General features: G+C 36.6%; 3 protein-coding genes across 3 annotated transcripts; 2 read left to right on the top strand and 1 right to left on the bottom strand.

The window, feature by feature from the left end:
• Positions 1–3,372: 3,372 nt before the first annotated feature.
• Positions 3,373–3,864, bottom strand: LOC148690363 (uncharacterized). The gene is made up of 2 exons (XM_088686426.1): positions 3,726–3,864; positions 3,373–3,614 (listed from the first exon to the last, which is right to left on the bottom strand). Exons 1-2 carry the CDS (start codon positions 3,862–3,864, stop codon positions 3,373–3,375), a joined length of 381 nt encoding a protein of 126 aa, XP_088542552.1.
• Positions 3,865–7,527: 3,663 nt separating this feature from the next.
• Positions 7,528–9,411, top strand: LOC137734968 (non-specific lipid transfer protein GPI-anchored 11). Its single transcript, XM_068474314.2, has 3 exons — positions 7,528–8,201; positions 8,320–8,346; positions 8,949–9,411. The coding sequence occupies exons 1-3, from the start codon at positions 7,859–7,861 to the stop codon at positions 9,143–9,145; spliced, it is 567 nt and encodes a 188-aa protein (XP_068330415.2). The 5' UTR covers positions 7,528–7,858; the 3' UTR covers positions 9,146–9,411.
• A 6,267-nt stretch (positions 9,412–15,678) lies between these two features.
• Positions 15,679–16,475, top strand: LOC148690362 (chaperone protein dnaJ 20, chloroplastic-like). The gene has a single exon (XM_088686127.1). It carries the CDS (start codon positions 15,690–15,692, stop codon positions 16,257–16,259), a length of 570 nt encoding a protein of 189 aa, XP_088542253.1. The 5' UTR covers positions 15,679–15,689; the 3' UTR covers positions 16,260–16,475.
• The last annotated feature ends 1,117 nt before the right edge of the window (positions 16,476–17,592 follow it).

Below are 17,592 nucleotides of genomic sequence, written 5' to 3'. Positions count from 1 at the left end.
TACATTTTAAAATACATATAAATTAAGACATTATATAACCGTAGATCAGTTTTATATAAGTTTCTCTCCCTCTTTTCATTTTCAAATTATACTCGAGATCCAGAGTCAAAGTCTTGTACGATTGTCGACAGTTTGAGTTTGGACCGAAATAAAAGTCGGTCAAACGGGAGTCGTTATTCATTTAATACGCATAAAAGCAAGTTAGATTGGAGAACCAAATAAAAAAGAAAAAATAAAGAAAAAAGAAAAAGAAAAGAGGTTTGGGGGATTAGATTTGGATACAACAAATCGCTCCTTAGCATTTCTCGAAAACATAAAAAAATGTTATTTCATCAAATACATTGTCATAATATAGTGAAAACATAAATTAACCACATCAAATAAGAGAACGACATATGAACTTATAACTTAATATGACGAATTTATCATTGAAGTTGTGAGCATACCACACCAAACCTTAAGGGGCTAAGCATCTGCTTGCCTTCGTACTCATACACATATCAATGCGCCCTTCGAGCCCATGATATCCCTCTCCTGCCACCGTGTCTTTCCTGGCTCAATGAGGCTGCAGAGGTCAACTATTTGAAGTCTTTATTGAGTGCCCTTCTCTATGGGGCATACACTTGCCAAAGCCCTACCACCAGGGACTTATCTTATTTTCTGACTTAGGCATCAGATGCCTTTTGGTTGACAAGCTCTCCTATTTTCTCGTGTGTTTGTCAATTAGGCTAACAATGTTACTTGTTTTATATATGTAATTTTGTCAATTACCCTTAGACGAAATTTGCATCCACAATATACATATTGAGGCATGTGGCGAAAGAGGCAGAATTTGAAAAATTGTGATGCTAGGGATATTAAATTTTGTAAATCATATATAAACCCTCCTACTCTATTAAATAAATGATTCATATATGGTCTACAAAATATAATCTCTAAGGCCATCTCAAACCAATCAAGTATGAGGGTCATAGAGCAAAAAATAACCCGAAATGACACAAAAACCGTCTCCAATCGACGGTTAGGCCAAAGGGCTTGTGGGCCCCACTAGGCCAAAAAAGGAGAAAATGGCCAACCGGCTGGCCCAACCCTGTTAAACCCTACCCTAAATAAATTGTATTTTCATTTATTAGAATTATGAATTTTCATTTTTACCCCTCACTTTCCACCCAATCCGGATCTACTTTTTAGATTCTCCCCTTCCTCTAATTGCCACGTGGCAGGCCTTAACCCACACCTATCTTATTCTCTCTCTTCTCCCCGAACTCTCTCTTTCAGCTCACTCATTCTCTCTCATTTTCACTCTCCCTCTCGGACCCTCTTCTCTCTTCTTCTCGATCGACACCCATGCACACCCAAAGAGACACCCCGATGAACCCCTGTGACTCTCGAGCTAAGTCTGGCCACACCTTTGGCCCTTTTCACAACAGATCTCAGGTACCAATCTCTCTCTCTCACCGTTTTGGTACCTATATCATAGAGTAGGGTGGTGTTTTGGTGTTGACCGGAGCATGAGAGGCTCCGACCTTCGTTCCTCGGTGAGAAACCATTCAATGACCCAAACCCAATGAACCCAGGCCCTTTGGGCCGTGTAAAACTTGGGCCTTAGGCCCGTTAAACCTAAACCCAAACCATTTAATTAAAATTTTTTTTTGAAACCTAATGACCCTTGGGCCGGGCTTTCAAGCCCAAGCTCATTAGAAACCCTTAACCCAATTAACCCTAGGCCGGACCCTTGGACCCTAGGCCTTTGGTCTGTGCAAGATTGGGCCTTCGACCCAAGGAACCCAAACCAAAATCTGATCCAACCCAGAAGCCCAGCCGCACGTGAGCCTGCTGGTGCCGGTGCCGGTGCGTGGCAGCCGGAACTGCCACCTTGTGATGACGCGTGGGGCGGCTGTGGAGGGTACCCGAGGTTCACCCTAATGTTTTTTGACGTCCTGAATCCGTTTATGATGTCCATTTTCAAAATTGAATCATTTGAGTATAATTTTATTAATTAGACCCTTTATGTGCTTAGGTGTAATTATTAGCGGCATTTCCGTTCTGCCTATTTCGTACGACTCTTCAATGAAGGAATATTTGTGAGTGGACCCATTCTAAAATGCATGTTTTAATAGTAAAAATGCATACATGAAAAACATGATTTAATAATTACATTTTATGAGTCAATTAGATTTACACCTTATGATTATCATGCTTACTGAGAATATTTTGGAATACCATATTCTATCGAACTTATGTTCTTTGTAGTATATAGATGGATGACTATATACTATTTATGACCATGTTTTTACACACTCTTTGTAGTATATATGATGGATGACTATATATTACGAAGTGGTTTTGAGACATATGTATTTATGTTGGAAAGACTATGTTCAATGTTTTGTGCTTATCTAGTGGTCACTGTTCTGCCAACGGGCAAAGATACTTATATTGCCTTCGGGCGGGCGTGTGTAGAGCACTATTCTGTACGTATGGACGACGATACTTATATTGCCTTCGAGCGGGCATGTGTAGGGCCCTGTTCTGTGCGTATGGGCAATACTGATACCACTAGTTAGCACATTATATATGAGATATGTTTTATGAAAGGTCTTATGGCATGCTAGGGTTTTCGACAAAATATGTCACCTATTATGCTATTAGTTTTCATAAAACTTTAGGGGTTAATATGTTGATAACTGTTTCAGTATTATATATATATATCAACTTGGTCCACTCATGTTTGTTTTGCGCCCCCTCAGGACATAGGAACAAGGCTTACGATCCGCACTATAAGGCTTTCCCCTACCGGTGATATTGTGCCATCATCTTTGCTTTGACATCATTGTAATAGCACCTTCCGTTGTATTTTGAATTAGATGTATGCTCTAAAAATGTTATGCACTATCACTATTTTTATCATTGTTGGCAATTGAATATTAGTATATTATTTTATGTAGTTCGAACGAAATTTATACGCATGTTTTACATGTTCTCAACATATGCATTCATTAAATGGCTTGCGTCACCCTCGGGTGTCGGTCAGCACGTGGCCATCCTAATGTCTGGGGGACATTGGGATCGGGTTTTGTCAAAACCAGCCAACCAGCCAGCCTCAAGGCGGTCCAGCAATTTGAATCCAAAAGCTACTTGCTGACGTCAACCAGTTGTTATATTTGAAATTTTTTTTTTTACAAAATTAAATTTTTTTTTTTAAATTCTATTTTTTTTCCCTATAACTACCTAAGCCATTAAACAACATTAAATAACATTAAACAGCATTAAACAACATTTAGTAATATTAAACAACATAAAAAAAATATTTAACAGCATGGAACTTAAACAACATTAAAAAAAACATTTAACAACATAAAACTTAAACGCCTACTCTATACTTCTTTTGGCCCAGAGATGTGTAACAAGATCATATTGTAGGTACTTGTTTGTGGGGCAGGAACGTATCATCCTATGGCGCCTCATGTACTTATTTAAAAATATATTACCAGTTCTTAGATTTAAAGACAAATTAGGCCCATCATATATTTTTGCATGAGCCCTTCTTGACTTATTTGGATCCTGTTGGTCGTCATCAGACTCTCCATCAATATACCCATCTGGCTTATCCTCTATAATCATGTTATGTAATATGATGCAAGATATCATGATGAAGTCCAAATTTTCTTGACTCCACCTTCTTGCTAGTTCCTTAATGATCTTCTACCGTGCTTGTAAAATACCAAAAGCTTTCTCAACATCTTTCCGGTATGCCTCTTGGTGTAAGGTAAACCACTTTTCGACGTCATTCATAGGGTTTGCAATTGCTTGGACAAGTGTCATCCACTTTGGGTAGATGTCATCTGCCATGTAATACCCCATGTTGTATTGACGCCTGTTGACGTAGTAGTCAAGTTGAGGTGATTTACCCTCTGTCAGGTTATTGAAGATAGGTGAATGACCAAGAACTGTAATATCATTTTAGGATCCTGGGACTCCAAAGAAATCATGCCAGATCCATGTGTCAAATTATGCAACCATCTCTAACACAATTGTTGGCTTTCTCGATCTTCCGCTAAAGCCTCCTTGCCTGTCGGTGGGACAGTTCTTCCACTGCCAATGCATGCAATCTAATGACCCTATCATGCCCGGAAAGCCACAATCTTCAGTTTTACGAAGGAGCCGATCTAGATCTGCTTGATTTGGTTAATGGAGGTACTCCTCTTTGTAAAGCTGAACAAGTGTTTGACAGAATTCAGCAAGAGTATCAAGGTATGTAGACTCAGACATACCATATGTATCATCCATCGCATCAGTTGGGAAGGCATAAGCCAGCATTCAGAGTGCAATAGTAACCTTCTAATGAGGTGAGAAACTAGGGTGGCCTGCTCTATCCAGTTTTTGTTGAAAGTATGGATTGTCATGTTAGACATCGTGAAGTACATGCTTGAAGACATAACGCCTCATCTGGAAGCGACGTTTGAAATCCTCTTCATTGTACATCGAGTTACAGTTAAAGTAGTTGTTCATCAGATTCTGATGCGCCATCTCTCTATTTCGTGGCTTGTAACCATGACTAGTAATAGAGCCACCTCATTGAGGTTGTTCTTTAGTTGCTTGACAAGCTATGACCCCAGCCATGGCTACCATATATGATGTATTGTGCCATACTTTATCTTCTTCATCGGATTCCTCATCTTCTTGCCTCATTTGCACCCATTTATCTTCTAATTCGGAATTGGAAGAAGATCCCTAGTTAGAACCCGAAGAGGATCCAAAGTTGGAATTCATTGCAAACTTGAATTGAAAGAGATATTGGAGAGGGCAAAGCTGAATGTGTGTGAATAATAGGCCAATATCCACCATATTTATGGACATTGGAAGCTGAAGATAAAGAAATGTCACACAGATAAAAATCCTATCAAAAATTCCCACAACCAATTACATCTCGATACGTGGCACTCAAAATCCTATCTGAAAAATTATTGAGATTCCTTATCGACAAAAAATTTGCAAAAATCTGCAAAGTTACTCATACATCGACATATGACACTCGAAATCCAAGATGTAAAATTATTGAGGTTCCTTATCGATAAGAAATCTGCAAAGTTAGTCACATATCGACACTTGACACTCAAAATCCGAGACATAAAATTATTGAGATTTCATCTTGAAAAATTATTGACAATCCATAACGTAAAATTATTGAGGTAGTTTAATTTAAGTAACCATATTAATTCAATTAAAATAATAAATTATGTTTGACCCTATGATTCTTTGGCCTCCTCGGTTGAAGATGATTTTTTTTTCACATTGCTATGTTTGACTTATGACCCTCTGGTCACTCAGTTGGATATGGTAAGAAAAATGACTTGACATTGTTTATTAAAATATTAATTTTTAGAAAGACGATAGGGACAAAGAAAACTCTCTAACCCTCGGTCTGTTGAAGATGACCTATTGCTTTTCTTTAAGAAACCTGTGAGTAAAACGAGGTGGGAGGCTTGCCACGTTGTCCGTTAGAACACCTAGATCGTGGTGAAGTAAATTGGTGGGCATGTGAAGAAACCTCTCCTTGGAGAATTCCCAGCTTAATCGATCAATGGGGACAAATTAAAATTGTGGTCCCACTGAGAAATTAAATTGGGTACTTTCTCCACACATGGGAGTTGTGAACGTGGAATGACGGAGGAGACCCATATGACCTTTTTCTTAACATGCGACGACAATAATATTACGTTTGAGATATATGCTTTGCGTGGTGACCTTTCTCAAAATCAGATATATATATTTTTTTAAATGTGATATTCATGTACTTTATTTTACTTTTTATACATTTTTTTGTTAATTTTTATCTGTTGATTTTCTTTAATTTATCCGATCAAACGGCTGAACATTAGAAGGGTGTATAAAAAGTAAAATGAGGTATGTGAATATCACACATTTTTCTTTTCCGTCTTTTGATGTGACTAAGCTCATCTATTTTCTTTTAGGGTAGATAATATCGTTTGTTTAAAAAAAAAAACAATTAACTCACACATCAAAATATATAATAAAATGAAAAAGTTGCATGTACTATTTTTGGATGGTGCTATTCCACACTTATTTTTACATCTTACACATCTTTGTTAAATTTTTTTTATTTGATCCGACTATCAAAATTGAGAGAGATACGTGAAAATAAAATTGGTATGTAGATAACAATATCCTTATTTTTTAGGTCACTGTTGAACAATTTAATCTGCTAACGTTACAAAAAAAAGTCATTATTGAATAATGATTTGAAATTTTCCAGCTGTTGAAAGAAATTCGGTCACAATGACGGTGACCAGCGACAATTTTTCGCATTTACACCGGTGGCATGTCGATCATGTGGACTAGAACAAAAATATAAACGTTCATATACGTCTATGCTCACAATTTGTGGCTTATTCAAATAGAATGTGAAAGGATTGATAGTTTTCTTATATTTTTTTTTAAATTAATATTTAATCTGAATTTGTCTGAACTACCATTGTTTAGTAGTACTATTCTTCATTTGTAAGTGAGAAAAAATTCGATGGATGAATTTCATTTTCTTTTTAATAAGAGGATATAATTACATTAAGGTGTTTAGGAGGAATTTAAGCTCATCCACGCTATGGATCAATCATAATAAATTTGTATGAGCTCGTTATCTACGAAATTCAAGCTTAAAGCATCTCACTTTTGAATGATATGAAATATTAGTAACATGTAATAGTAAATTAGTAATATTTGACGATTTTTTTAGTTAATTTGTCAAATTTTCAAAAGATTGTTATTAACACTCTAAAATTCTCAATTTATACTCCAAATTTTCTAAATTTAGAAAGAAAATACACTTAGAAGGAGTGCAAAATAAAATTTTTAGAGTGCTAATAGTAGTTTTCTTTTTAATTTTTTTTTTATTCAATCGAACCACAAGAAAATAGAGAAAAATGTGAAAAGGGCACATAAATGTTTCTTTGGTCACATGATGATTAAAGAATACGACCACTCTCCATTAAATAATTAGATTTTGGGAGAGACGTGATTCGGTGAGAATCGAACATATACTAAGATTTATAAACATTACTATTTTCACTGTTTAGTGAAAAATAAAAATACCTCAGCAAGTCTTTTTTCACCTCAAAAAAAAAAAAGATTGTTATAATAAAACTACCAATTAATCTTTTATTTAAAAAAATAATCATAACAACTTACTGTTACTGTTATACTCTCCACGCGCACTCTCCGTCGAATTTGATGTCAAATCTAGAAGGAAAGAGATTTTTTAGTGTGGCTGATACACGGAATGATATCACGTGTCATTATACAAATGATGAGATATATGCGCTAAAAAATTAAAAGCTTTAAAAATAAAATTTTCCATCATCCCTATTAAAATATATAATATATTATTTATGTTCATGTCACAATTAAAAATTTCCCTTCGAAGTGACCATGTACAATCACCGAGAAAATGAAACTTGTTTTAGGTCAAGAGAAAAAGAAGGGGCGTAGAAATCATTTCAAATAGAAAGTAAGGCCTTTGAAATTTAAATGGCATGAAACAAGGAGCACGCGATGCGATACACGTATAGACCCATTCATTGCACCGACTACCGATTGCGCCCACTGTCCTCTTTCTCTCTCTCTACTCTCTACTTTACCTTGATGAGAGATAAAGTCCATTATCTTTTGTTGGGAGTTTGAGTTCTTCACTTGGTGCCATCATCCCTTCCCACTACGCCACTTAATCCCCTCCCTTATATATATTAATCCTACAAAATCCCAAATCCCATCCCTCACCAACCCACTTCCTGCTTCTGTTGCTTGTTACATTCTTCAGTTTTCACAATACCACAAGAAAAAAATGGGAGCAGCAGCGAGGGTTTGGATGAGCACTCTGGTGGTGGTGATGGCGGTGTTGGTGTTTGGACTTGGGGACTGCGCGGCGCCGGCTCCTTCGGTGGACTGCTCGAGCCTGATCTTGAACATGGCGGACTGCTTGTCGTTTGTGTCGAATGGGAGCACGGAAACGAAGCCGGCAGGGACTTGCTGCAGTGGCCTCAAGACTGTGCTCAAAGCCGACGCTTCCTGCCTCTGTGAGGCCTTCAAGAGCAGTGCTCAGCTCGGCGTCGTTTTGAACATCACCAAGGCCACCTCCCTCCCCGCCGCTTGCAAAGTCTCCGCTCCTTCTGCCGCCAGCTGTGCATGTCTGTCTTCCTTCTCTCTTCTCTTTTTATCTATTTTTATTTTTTTTTTATAGATTTTTTGGGATTTAAGATTGACGAGTAAACCTTTTTTTAACATTTGTTATGTTGGTTTTTTCAGCATCTATCAGTCCTGCTGGTGCTCCTGGTATGTTCCTGTTATTATCTTAACGCTGCTCTGCTATTTGTTTAATTATTTGTTTGTTGTTTAATTATTTGATTAATTATACCAAAATCTGGACAGCACTCAAGAATATTTAAAGTATTTAGTTTATATTATATTTAATTATTTATTAATTTGGCTGATTTGTTTTGGGGCATTTTTCCTCGACGGATTCTTTTTGAGGATTTCTAGATCCTTTATGAATGAATTGGGCGTTCAGAAATCATTGTAAATTTTTTATTTAAAATTGAATATAAATCGTACCTGACGAAGGATCCTCATTCTTTTTCTTCTGGACTTTGCTTGATCCATACACTATAGGATACTGTTTAGAATTAAACGCGTGTGTTAATCTTGAATAATAATTTAATGAAGGAAAGCAATTTCTGCACATGGTTCTTTATTTCTGTCTCTTTTAGTGCAAGGAGATCAATGGTGTGCGAAAATTACTTTACTTCGATGAATTCATATTACTGCAAACTCCGAAGTGTCCAAATTCACTGTGTATTATACGAGTGCGTATACTTGTTTTGATTTCAACTTTTGGTGGATTTGTCCTTTGAGATTAATGAATTGTATGCATATAGGTGGAGCAACTACCTCGCCGGCACCTTCTCCAACTTCAGGTGCTGACATTGGTGGTGCACCAGCGTCCTCGACTGCTGGAGGGGAGCAAACAACACCTGCTGCATCTCCTCAGGGAAGCTCAGGTTCTCTTATGCTTGCTAGTTCGGTTGGATCCCTACTTGTTGGTCTTGTAATTGCATCATTCCCTTGTTTCTGAGAGCCGAGTTTGGTGGTGCCATTTTTGTGAGTAGAGAGGGATGATGTGATATATGGCACTTGTGATGTTTATTTTACCATTGGGGTTAGTTCATTCTGAGGGGTGACTAAGCTAGGTTTTAACATTGTTTTCGGGGTCACTCGAAACCTGTTTCGATGGCTTAGTTGGTTGGACGACGTTTTCCTAATGTATTAATCTCTTATCCTGTTTCAGTATTTATGTACATTTGTGCTCCCTTACCTATTGAATTTGACGTTTGAACGAAACATTTCTCGTGTTGTTGGGCTGCATTTTGCGCAGACACGGCATTAGGAGAGGGCAACCGAGGGTGCAGGGTAAATGTAAGATGCATGATGTTGTAGATGTTGAGAATCATTAGGATGTGGTTCCACCTGACAACCATGTCCCAGTTTCAATCTTCTTAAGAAGACAGCTTTTAGCAAGTCAGCCTCTTATCATTCTGTTTGCAATGCCCCCGCCCAAGCAGGGTGGGAGAGTAAATGTAAGATGCATTTTAGAGAGGAGAACCAAACTGACGCTTACCGACTTGGAAATTGAGTTATCCTGCTCGAGATTAAGAAGATGACGAAGTTATAAAGTGCAGTGATGTGGAAAAATATAGATAAATTAAAATTTTGGAAGTGACTAAATACAAGAGTGTGTGAGCGGGATTGAGCATAGTAGAGTACAATAAAAATTATACTATTAAAAATAAGGATAAATTACATTTTCATACCTTAGGTTAAAAAAAAAAAAAAAATGAAGTTAACCATCCCGTCATCCCTCCAATCCTCGTTGTCCTCTCAAAACCAAAACCCAGAATAATCCCACACCCCACATCTCCACCACCACCGCCCCACCTCTCGACGCCCGCATCTCCCCCACCCCAAAACCAGAAACCCATAAACAATTAACACACCCCACCCCCTCCCACCCACCCTGCACACCCCCACCCCAACCCGTGACCCTCCCTCCCACTGCACCCATCCTCTTCCCTCCCTCCGCACCCATCCTCTTCCCTTCTCTACACACCCTCCACTCTCCTCTACACACCCCCTCCCCCCCACCCATTCCATGAAACCGGCGATGGCGAGACGGGATCTGAGTTTTTTTTTTCTTTTTTTCCCTGGGTTGCAGGTAGGGGGTCGGGGGAAGAAGATGAAGATGGGGGAGAAGGGGGGAAGACAGGTTTTTTATTTTATTATTTTTTTCTTCTTCTTCTTCTTTCTGGGTTGCATGGAAGAAGATGAAGATGGGGGAGATGGGTTTGGGGTTTGCGGGGAGAAGACAGGTTTTAGTTTTTTTTTTTTTTTTTTTTGAGAAAATTCAGGGTTTCAAAAAAAAAAAAAATAATATTATTTTTGTCACGTGACAGACATTTGGCGGTCATGTGGCATATATGTGGCAGCCATATCAGTACTTAACCGATCAATAAATGAAAAATATAACCGATATATTATTTTGAAATAAAATAGTACTTAAGGTATGAAAGTGAAATATTTTAAAGATGTTGTAAGGAATTAAAATAAATTCCAAACTTGAGGTATGAAAGTGTAATTTACCCTAAAAATAATCTCTTCTATCAACTTTTGCCAGAAATCCCGAAAAACAAGGGTGAGCCGGTGGAAGAGTAAATGTAAGATGTATGATGATGTTGTACAAGAGGTGATGCAGGAGTACAACTGATAGTGCCATGCTTTTTAGAGGGGAGGAGAAAGGGGCCCTGAGTACAACCGTCCGCTAACGAGGGTACCAGCGTATTGTTGGTAGTTGCTGGTAGTTGTGTTTGTTGATTGTTTTATAATTTTCATACTTACGAGTTATGGGATTTACGGTTCATCCGGATTTAAATTATGGGGATTCTTAAAATTTTTACATTTTAACCGTTTATCGTATATTATGAGGTTTAAAATTATTTTAAATTTTTATTTAAAATTAAATACAAATAGTACTTAACAAAAACTGATCGCATGATGAACGAAAAACGGCAAGAATATGAGGATTCTTAGGATCTCCACAAAGAGAATCCGAAGAGGATCCCCATCCCGAGATATTAAGGGTTCTAGCTTAGCTAGTAATGTTGTAGCATTGGAAAGATTTAGTTTATGTAAATTGCATTTACTGTAAGGTAATAATTAAATGCCCCTCGCGGAAGGGTAATACTAAGAGATCAAAATTTCAAACCACATTTGTAAATGAAATGATGTGGTGGTTGATGATTAGATTATTATTTAAATATTGATTAACATGATTATTTCTTATTGGTTTGTAAATTTGGTTTAAAACTTGGGTAATGCTAGAAATATTAAATTTGTAGACAAAATTTGCAAATTAAATGATGTGTGTGGAGCAAAAAATAATCAAGAAAATTATGGAGGTGACACGTGGACTTTTGGGTTAAAATGACAAAATTACGCTAAAGGCGTATCAGGATTCTCACACGCATGCAACAGACAATAACGACTCAATCAAGGAATAGTCAAAGGTGATCAACTGATATTTATTCAAATTTCTCTCATCACTCTTCATCAACTCCTTATTCAAAAGGTAACTTCCAAATTTCCTATTTAATTTAGGATTAATTACCATGTTAATTGCAAGATATTATTTCACATAATATCTTGCAATTATTCTCACAATTTCACCATATATGGCCCGCCATTATTCTTCAAATAGGATCAGCCACTCCCCTATAAATAGCCTTATTCTCCCACTAAAAAACTAAGTCATTTGCTACTCACAAACTTCTAAACACATTCTTTTCAGAATTCTAATTTTGGTATCAGATATTCTTTGGCCAAAGCCCCCCATTCATCATGGGCGCGTGAGGTTTTTGGCCTTAATCTTATATGTTATTATTTTGTAGGTGCATTTTCGTCAAAAAAGAAGACGGTGAAAATTTACATCCACAATGTGTCCCTAATAGAAATGAGCATGTTTATCAATTAAGTAATAATCTAATCATCAACTTACATGTTATTTAGTTTACATAATTTTATCTAAAATTTTAGTCTCTCTGACATTACTCTTAATATTTGGTCTTCCTAACATTATCCCTCCCGGAATGAATTTGGTAAAGTACCCTATGATATTGTGCATCCAAATAACATTAGTTAACAAATTAATCGAAAGTGATTTTTACACATGCATTTTAGCATTGATGGTGGCAAAGATAGTGTGAATACTAAAGCCTCAAAGCTAGCGACTAGATTCTAAAGTAGTAAAAAAGTAGAGGATGACTGAATGAGGATATATGTTGTGCAGAAAGGGTGGGGAGGGAGGGGCAGCGGTAGGTTTTGAAAGGGGGATGGGTCTGCCGGTTGGTGCGAAAAAGAGGGGCTGCATTCTAGCAGAAATTTTATTGGATGACAGATATTATATAAACACTAACTCTAAACTAGGGGTTTCAAAAAAAAAAAAAAAAAAAAAACTCTAAACTAGGCCACTGGTGGAGCCACTATGGGCCTAGAGTCAAATTTGGTCTTGAGTTTCTTTCGTCAAAAGAAACTTATTCGAGAAGGGCGACAAAAGTGAGAGAGGAGCTCAATCTGATAATGAAGGAAAAGGATATTTGTAGTTTGGACATGGTCGGGCCTGTAACGGTCTAACGATCACTACTAATCAATATCAATATTATTATTTTACTTAAAAGTAAACTTTAATTGCGGAGATTTCATAAGCAGTATAATAGGTCACTACTAATCAATATAGATATTATATATGTTGTTTGTAACTTAACCACTTGTACATCGTAAACACTCAAAACTGGGAGGTCAACAGACCAGTATAGTCAACCATTGGGGGTTTTTGGGACCAAACTGATATGAAAACAACAAGATTTAAGTGGTTCACCCGTAAGAATGAGTTGTGTCCACTGGAGTAATCTGATATATATTTACTGCGAATTACAATAACTCTCAACACACAGTAATCCAATTCTATCCTTGTGGGTCTGAACCCTTCTAAAGAGTACCCGTCTCCTTTATACAGGCTCAGTGAACATAAAAAGTCTTGGGCCAAGTCTCTCACCACTCCATTGGTAAATGGGTTGTGCAAGTAGACTTGGTATAGATGCTACTTCTCCATTGCCCAACCGACACGTGGATGAGAAGTGACATCCACGCAGGGCTACTTGCTTGGTTTCTCTTGTTGACACCTTCGAGCGCATCGCTCATTCATGGGTGGTTAGAAAACACTTAAATCGAGCACTGCATATGATAGCATCTGTATCATTTTATAGACTTCCTTGTTTAAGGTCGACAAGTGGCTTGGAGTTGACGTTTTGACATACCTATCCTTGAAGCACCGTATCAGAAAGTTGCCAAGTCTACTAACTGGATTGAGCAGTCAAAAAGTACTTTAAGTCCAGTGCTCGTTCCTTCTAGTCGGTAGACAATCTTTGATAATTAGCGGTCGTAGGTAATGCTCGTCATTTACCATTGAGATAGCATTTTGTCTGCTAAATCTTTTGGGCTGGCATGTGGGCCTAGTATCTCACTTATCTAACACTTGTGGGCCTTCTCCTAAGGCCCATCTTTGAGGATTAACAACTATACATTACCTATAGGCTTAATTGGGTTATTGGTTTCCGTAGTGAACGAGTAGTTGAAAGATAACCTCTGTGGTAAGCGAATTAGAATTTAAGCTCATGTTGTGAAGTTAGTTAGGATTTAGGCCCAAAATTGAAAGTTTCGTCAACTCTCCATTAATTGTTAGCACATAAAGGCTCATATGTAAGACTAAAATAATAAAGTTATCCTCACATGCAACTCCACTTGCCAACAATTAGCAGAGAGTTCTATTTTAGCCTAATATATGTGGCTCACGTGCTAATAATTAACGAAAAGTCGACGGAATTTTCAATTTTGGGCTAATCCTAATAGACTTAACCACAACAGTTTAAATCCGAATTTTTTTTTTTACCACAAGGGCTATCTTCAAACTACCCTATCACCACAGAGACTAATAATCCAATTAGGCATTATTTATAAGAGGAGTGGAACTGGCAACTTCTTTGGGAGATTTATTCTAAATCAAAATTTACTATATTAGGAGATTTATCAATTTTTTTTTTTTTTTTTTTTTACAATATTAAGAATATATCAATAATTTTTATCCTAATTAACAATAGATTAAAGACATTTGTCTCAGTACTGCATCGTTAATTAGCTCATATAAAGTCTCTTTATTCTCCGGCGTTAGATATGCAACCTCAACGACTAGTTTAGCAAACTCATCGGCCACCTGATTCCCCAGTTAGAAGTTGTGAAAGAAAAGGAAGGGACACCAACATATTACCACAGTAAAACATCGATATCATCAATAGTAGAAGTCGGCTATGCGCGAGAAAGGATCTTGCCGGATCTTTTTACGAGGATTCTAGAAATTTCGTGATCGTTATCATTTATCGTACATCGTGTAATCAATTTTTATTAAATACTATTTATATTTAATTTTAAAATTTAAATTTTGAAATAATTTCTAATCGTACAATGTACGATTGTACAATAAACGATCACAATCATAACATCCCTAAGATCATTAAAAAAAGAAGCCTGCAAGGATTCTTTTTCCTGCGCGAGGACTTTAGAAAACAAAAAAAATCCCCCTCAAAGTATTCCTTTTTCTTTTTTCGTAGAAACCAAAGCGGCTTCCGCTGTATTTTGCTTTCGGCCGGGCGTTTCTTTTTGGTCAGTACAGTAGACCATGGAATTTTTCTTATTAAAATTAGGAGAACTATTTATAGGGAATGATTTTATTCTTTATCCACTAATATATTGTTCAATACAAGTTTTTTTTTTCTTTATATGATAATGTATTATTAATCGGAAGATCACGTGATAGTAAATCTGTTTCATATAAGTTACTTTTTAATCAGTATAACAACTTGTTATCAAATCTTTTTAATCCACATGGTTCACCACCAATATCATCGATATTGTCCCAACTTAACCGCATATTAATAGGTGATTACAAAAGTACTTGGTGATGTTAGAAGTGGACGTCTCACATATAAACTGTATATTATTTTGCTATATTTTCAATATGAAACTCTATTCTTTAACACTTATATATTACGAGTACACCGTCATGATGGCGTTCTAATAATATGAGAGTACAGAAAAATAAACTCACACATATTTTTTATGTTACAATACGGAACTCTACCATAGTGGTGTATTCATGAATACAAATCCTTCTCCAAATGCAGAAAACATTGTGCAAGACAAGACGACAGTTTATGATTCAACGCTGACCAAGTACACTAATTTATATCATCATCATAATCTCAACGCTAACAAAGTGGCTCGATGGTTATTATGGAGAAAACGCGTTGTGTTTAGAAGTCACCGCTGCCTAGTAATAATTTATTTCCTTCTTTCCCTAACCTTGTCTTTCTTTCACACCTTCCTTAACCCTTTTTTAGTGGTTGGATGATGATATATAATTAAATATTATACAAGGATCGGATATGTTCCTTGTATATATTAGCCTCAGTCCGCATAACTCTTTCCCATGCATTTTGCAGAACATTCACATAGCCATGAACACCTCTCTGCTGACTTCTTCAAGCTGCATAAACCCTAGTACCAATGCTGCAGCTGCTAAACCTAAACCTTCTTTTCTAAATTGTCATGCACGCAAAGCCACTAAAATTACATGCAGATCCACGAATAGTTACGAGAGCGGTAGTGCTAGTCATACCAATTTCTACAACCTACTTAGTTTGAATCCGAATACTAACACGAGCAAAGACGAGATCAAGCGAGCTTATAGAAGCATGGCTCTTCGCTATCATCCAGATGTATGTTATGATCAACAGAATTCTAATATTTTCACCGAGCGATTTGTGCAACTGAACGAGGCTTACAAGACGCTATTAGATCCTCTGTTGCGCGATGAATATGATTACGAGTTGGGTTTGAAAGATTATTGTAACAATAGTTGTAATAGGAGGACCACCTTCACCTACAGTATGAATAATTCTGTCAGAAATAAACAAGGTGCACAAAACAGATGGAGTCAACAAATTCTTGAGTTGAAGAGAAGGTCACAAAAGGAAGGATCATGGGCCAGCAGAATGAGGAGAGCTCGCGATATATCAAACCATTGACTAGTTACTCTATCTCCTCATTTCATAATTTCATTCATTCACTTATTTCCTTTTTACTAAATTCTTGGACCAATTCTGTACTTGCTTAATATTCTTGATCAAATTGAGCCTGTAAAATTATGGGGCCGATCTACTTCTTTACGAATTTATTTTTTTCTTATTTTATATTGTTAATATTCTTTAGATTTACAATTCAATGTAAAATGTATTGAGTGAGTTGGCTTTACATAACAACAAATTTAGAACACAGTTTTACACAAGATTTGACAAAAATTTTAAGCCATTAGATTATCTATTATTAATGGTTAAGATTTAACCTTATAAGACAATTAATTTGATTTTTTTTAATAAAAACATACATTAGAAATAAAAATATGAAACATTTTTTTAAATTTTGACTCTGATTCTCTCTCCCAATCCCATTAACTTTCCATTTCTTTCTTTTCTTTTGCTTTCCCATGAGCAACCAGCAATTTTGGTCATTTGAGATTTGGTTGCCTGACCATTAGTCACATTAGGCTGCCATTTTGAAAATACGTTCTTGTAGCTTCCTATTCTGTTTGTTTGCGTCTTCTTTTAACATCTCCAAAATTTCTCGAATCCAGCTCTTGTATCTGGTAAGATAATTAAATGGGCTCATTCATGAATCTTAAGACCGCGTCTTCTGAATTCTGGAAATCGTATGGGATTTGTATTCCATTGAGGCGTTTTTGGGGTAGTGAATTCTGCATTTGATAGGAATGTCATTTAATCGCGTAATCAAAATGGCAGCACTCAAATCTCGTGTTCTGTTGTTTATAGTTGCGAACTCATCTAGCAACCTTACTGGAACCCAAACATGCCACAACCATTTGAACCTTCTCATCCCTTGCTTCCTTGTGTTGGCATGAACTCCAGTAACCTTACTGGAAAAGATCTTCCAGGCTCATCTACTGCAAAAGAAACTGCATAGTTGTTCCATCTCTGAAAATCCAATACGAAGGAGTGCCTACGTGGGGATGCTCTTCCTTGGCCTGCAATGGTGAAAAAAAAAGTGGAGAAGGAGAGCCATCGAGAGTTTTCTTACTTGATTAACTTTTGAAATTTGCACCATACAAGGCTTGATTGATTATTGTGCATTTAATTGTTATTTTGTATATAAGTTAAAAAAAAAAAGTATTAATAATTAATTAGTTATCAGACTAAATCTTAACCATTAATAGTAAGATAATCATATTCTAAAGGTTTAAAACTTGTGTCAAATATTGTGTAAAAAATATGGTGTCACGGATCCGTCCCACACAGACGTAAAAGAATGTGCATTGTGCCTTATAAGTAGTCACGATTTCTCGTA

Source organism: Pyrus communis, chromosome 15, assembly GCF_041283825.1.
Source record: "Pyrus communis isolate YQ-2024b chromosome 15, ASM4128382v1, whole genome shotgun sequence".
Taxonomy (NCBI): Eukaryota; Viridiplantae; Streptophyta; class Magnoliopsida; order Rosales; family Rosaceae; genus Pyrus; species Pyrus communis.
The sequence above is the reverse complement of the archived record's forward strand: the minus strand, read 5'-3'. Positions and strand labels throughout refer to the sequence as shown.

Coding starts and splice junctions, on each gene's coding strand:
- LOC148690363 (XM_088686426.1), bottom strand. CDS start 3,864: ATGGGGTATTACATGGCAGATGACATCTACCCAAAGTGGATGACACTT. Junction 3,615..3,725: donor AGATGTTGAGAAAGCTTTTG/GTATTTTACAAG, acceptor ACATGATTATAG/AGGATAAGCCAGATGGGTAT.
- LOC148690362 (XM_088686127.1), top strand. CDS start 15,690: ATGAACACCTCTCTGCTGACTTCTTCAAGCTGCATAAACCCTAGTACC.
- LOC137734968 (XM_068474314.2), top strand. CDS start 7,859: ATGGGAGCAGCAGCGAGGGTTTGGATGAGCACTCTGGTGGTGGTGATG. Junction 8,202..8,319: donor TTCTGCCGCCAGCTGTGCAT/GTCTGTCTTCCT, acceptor TGGTTTTTTCAG/CATCTATCAGTCCTGCTGGT. Junction 8,347..8,948: donor CAGTCCTGCTGGTGCTCCTG/GTATGTTCCTGT, acceptor GTATGCATATAG/GTGGAGCAACTACCTCGCCG.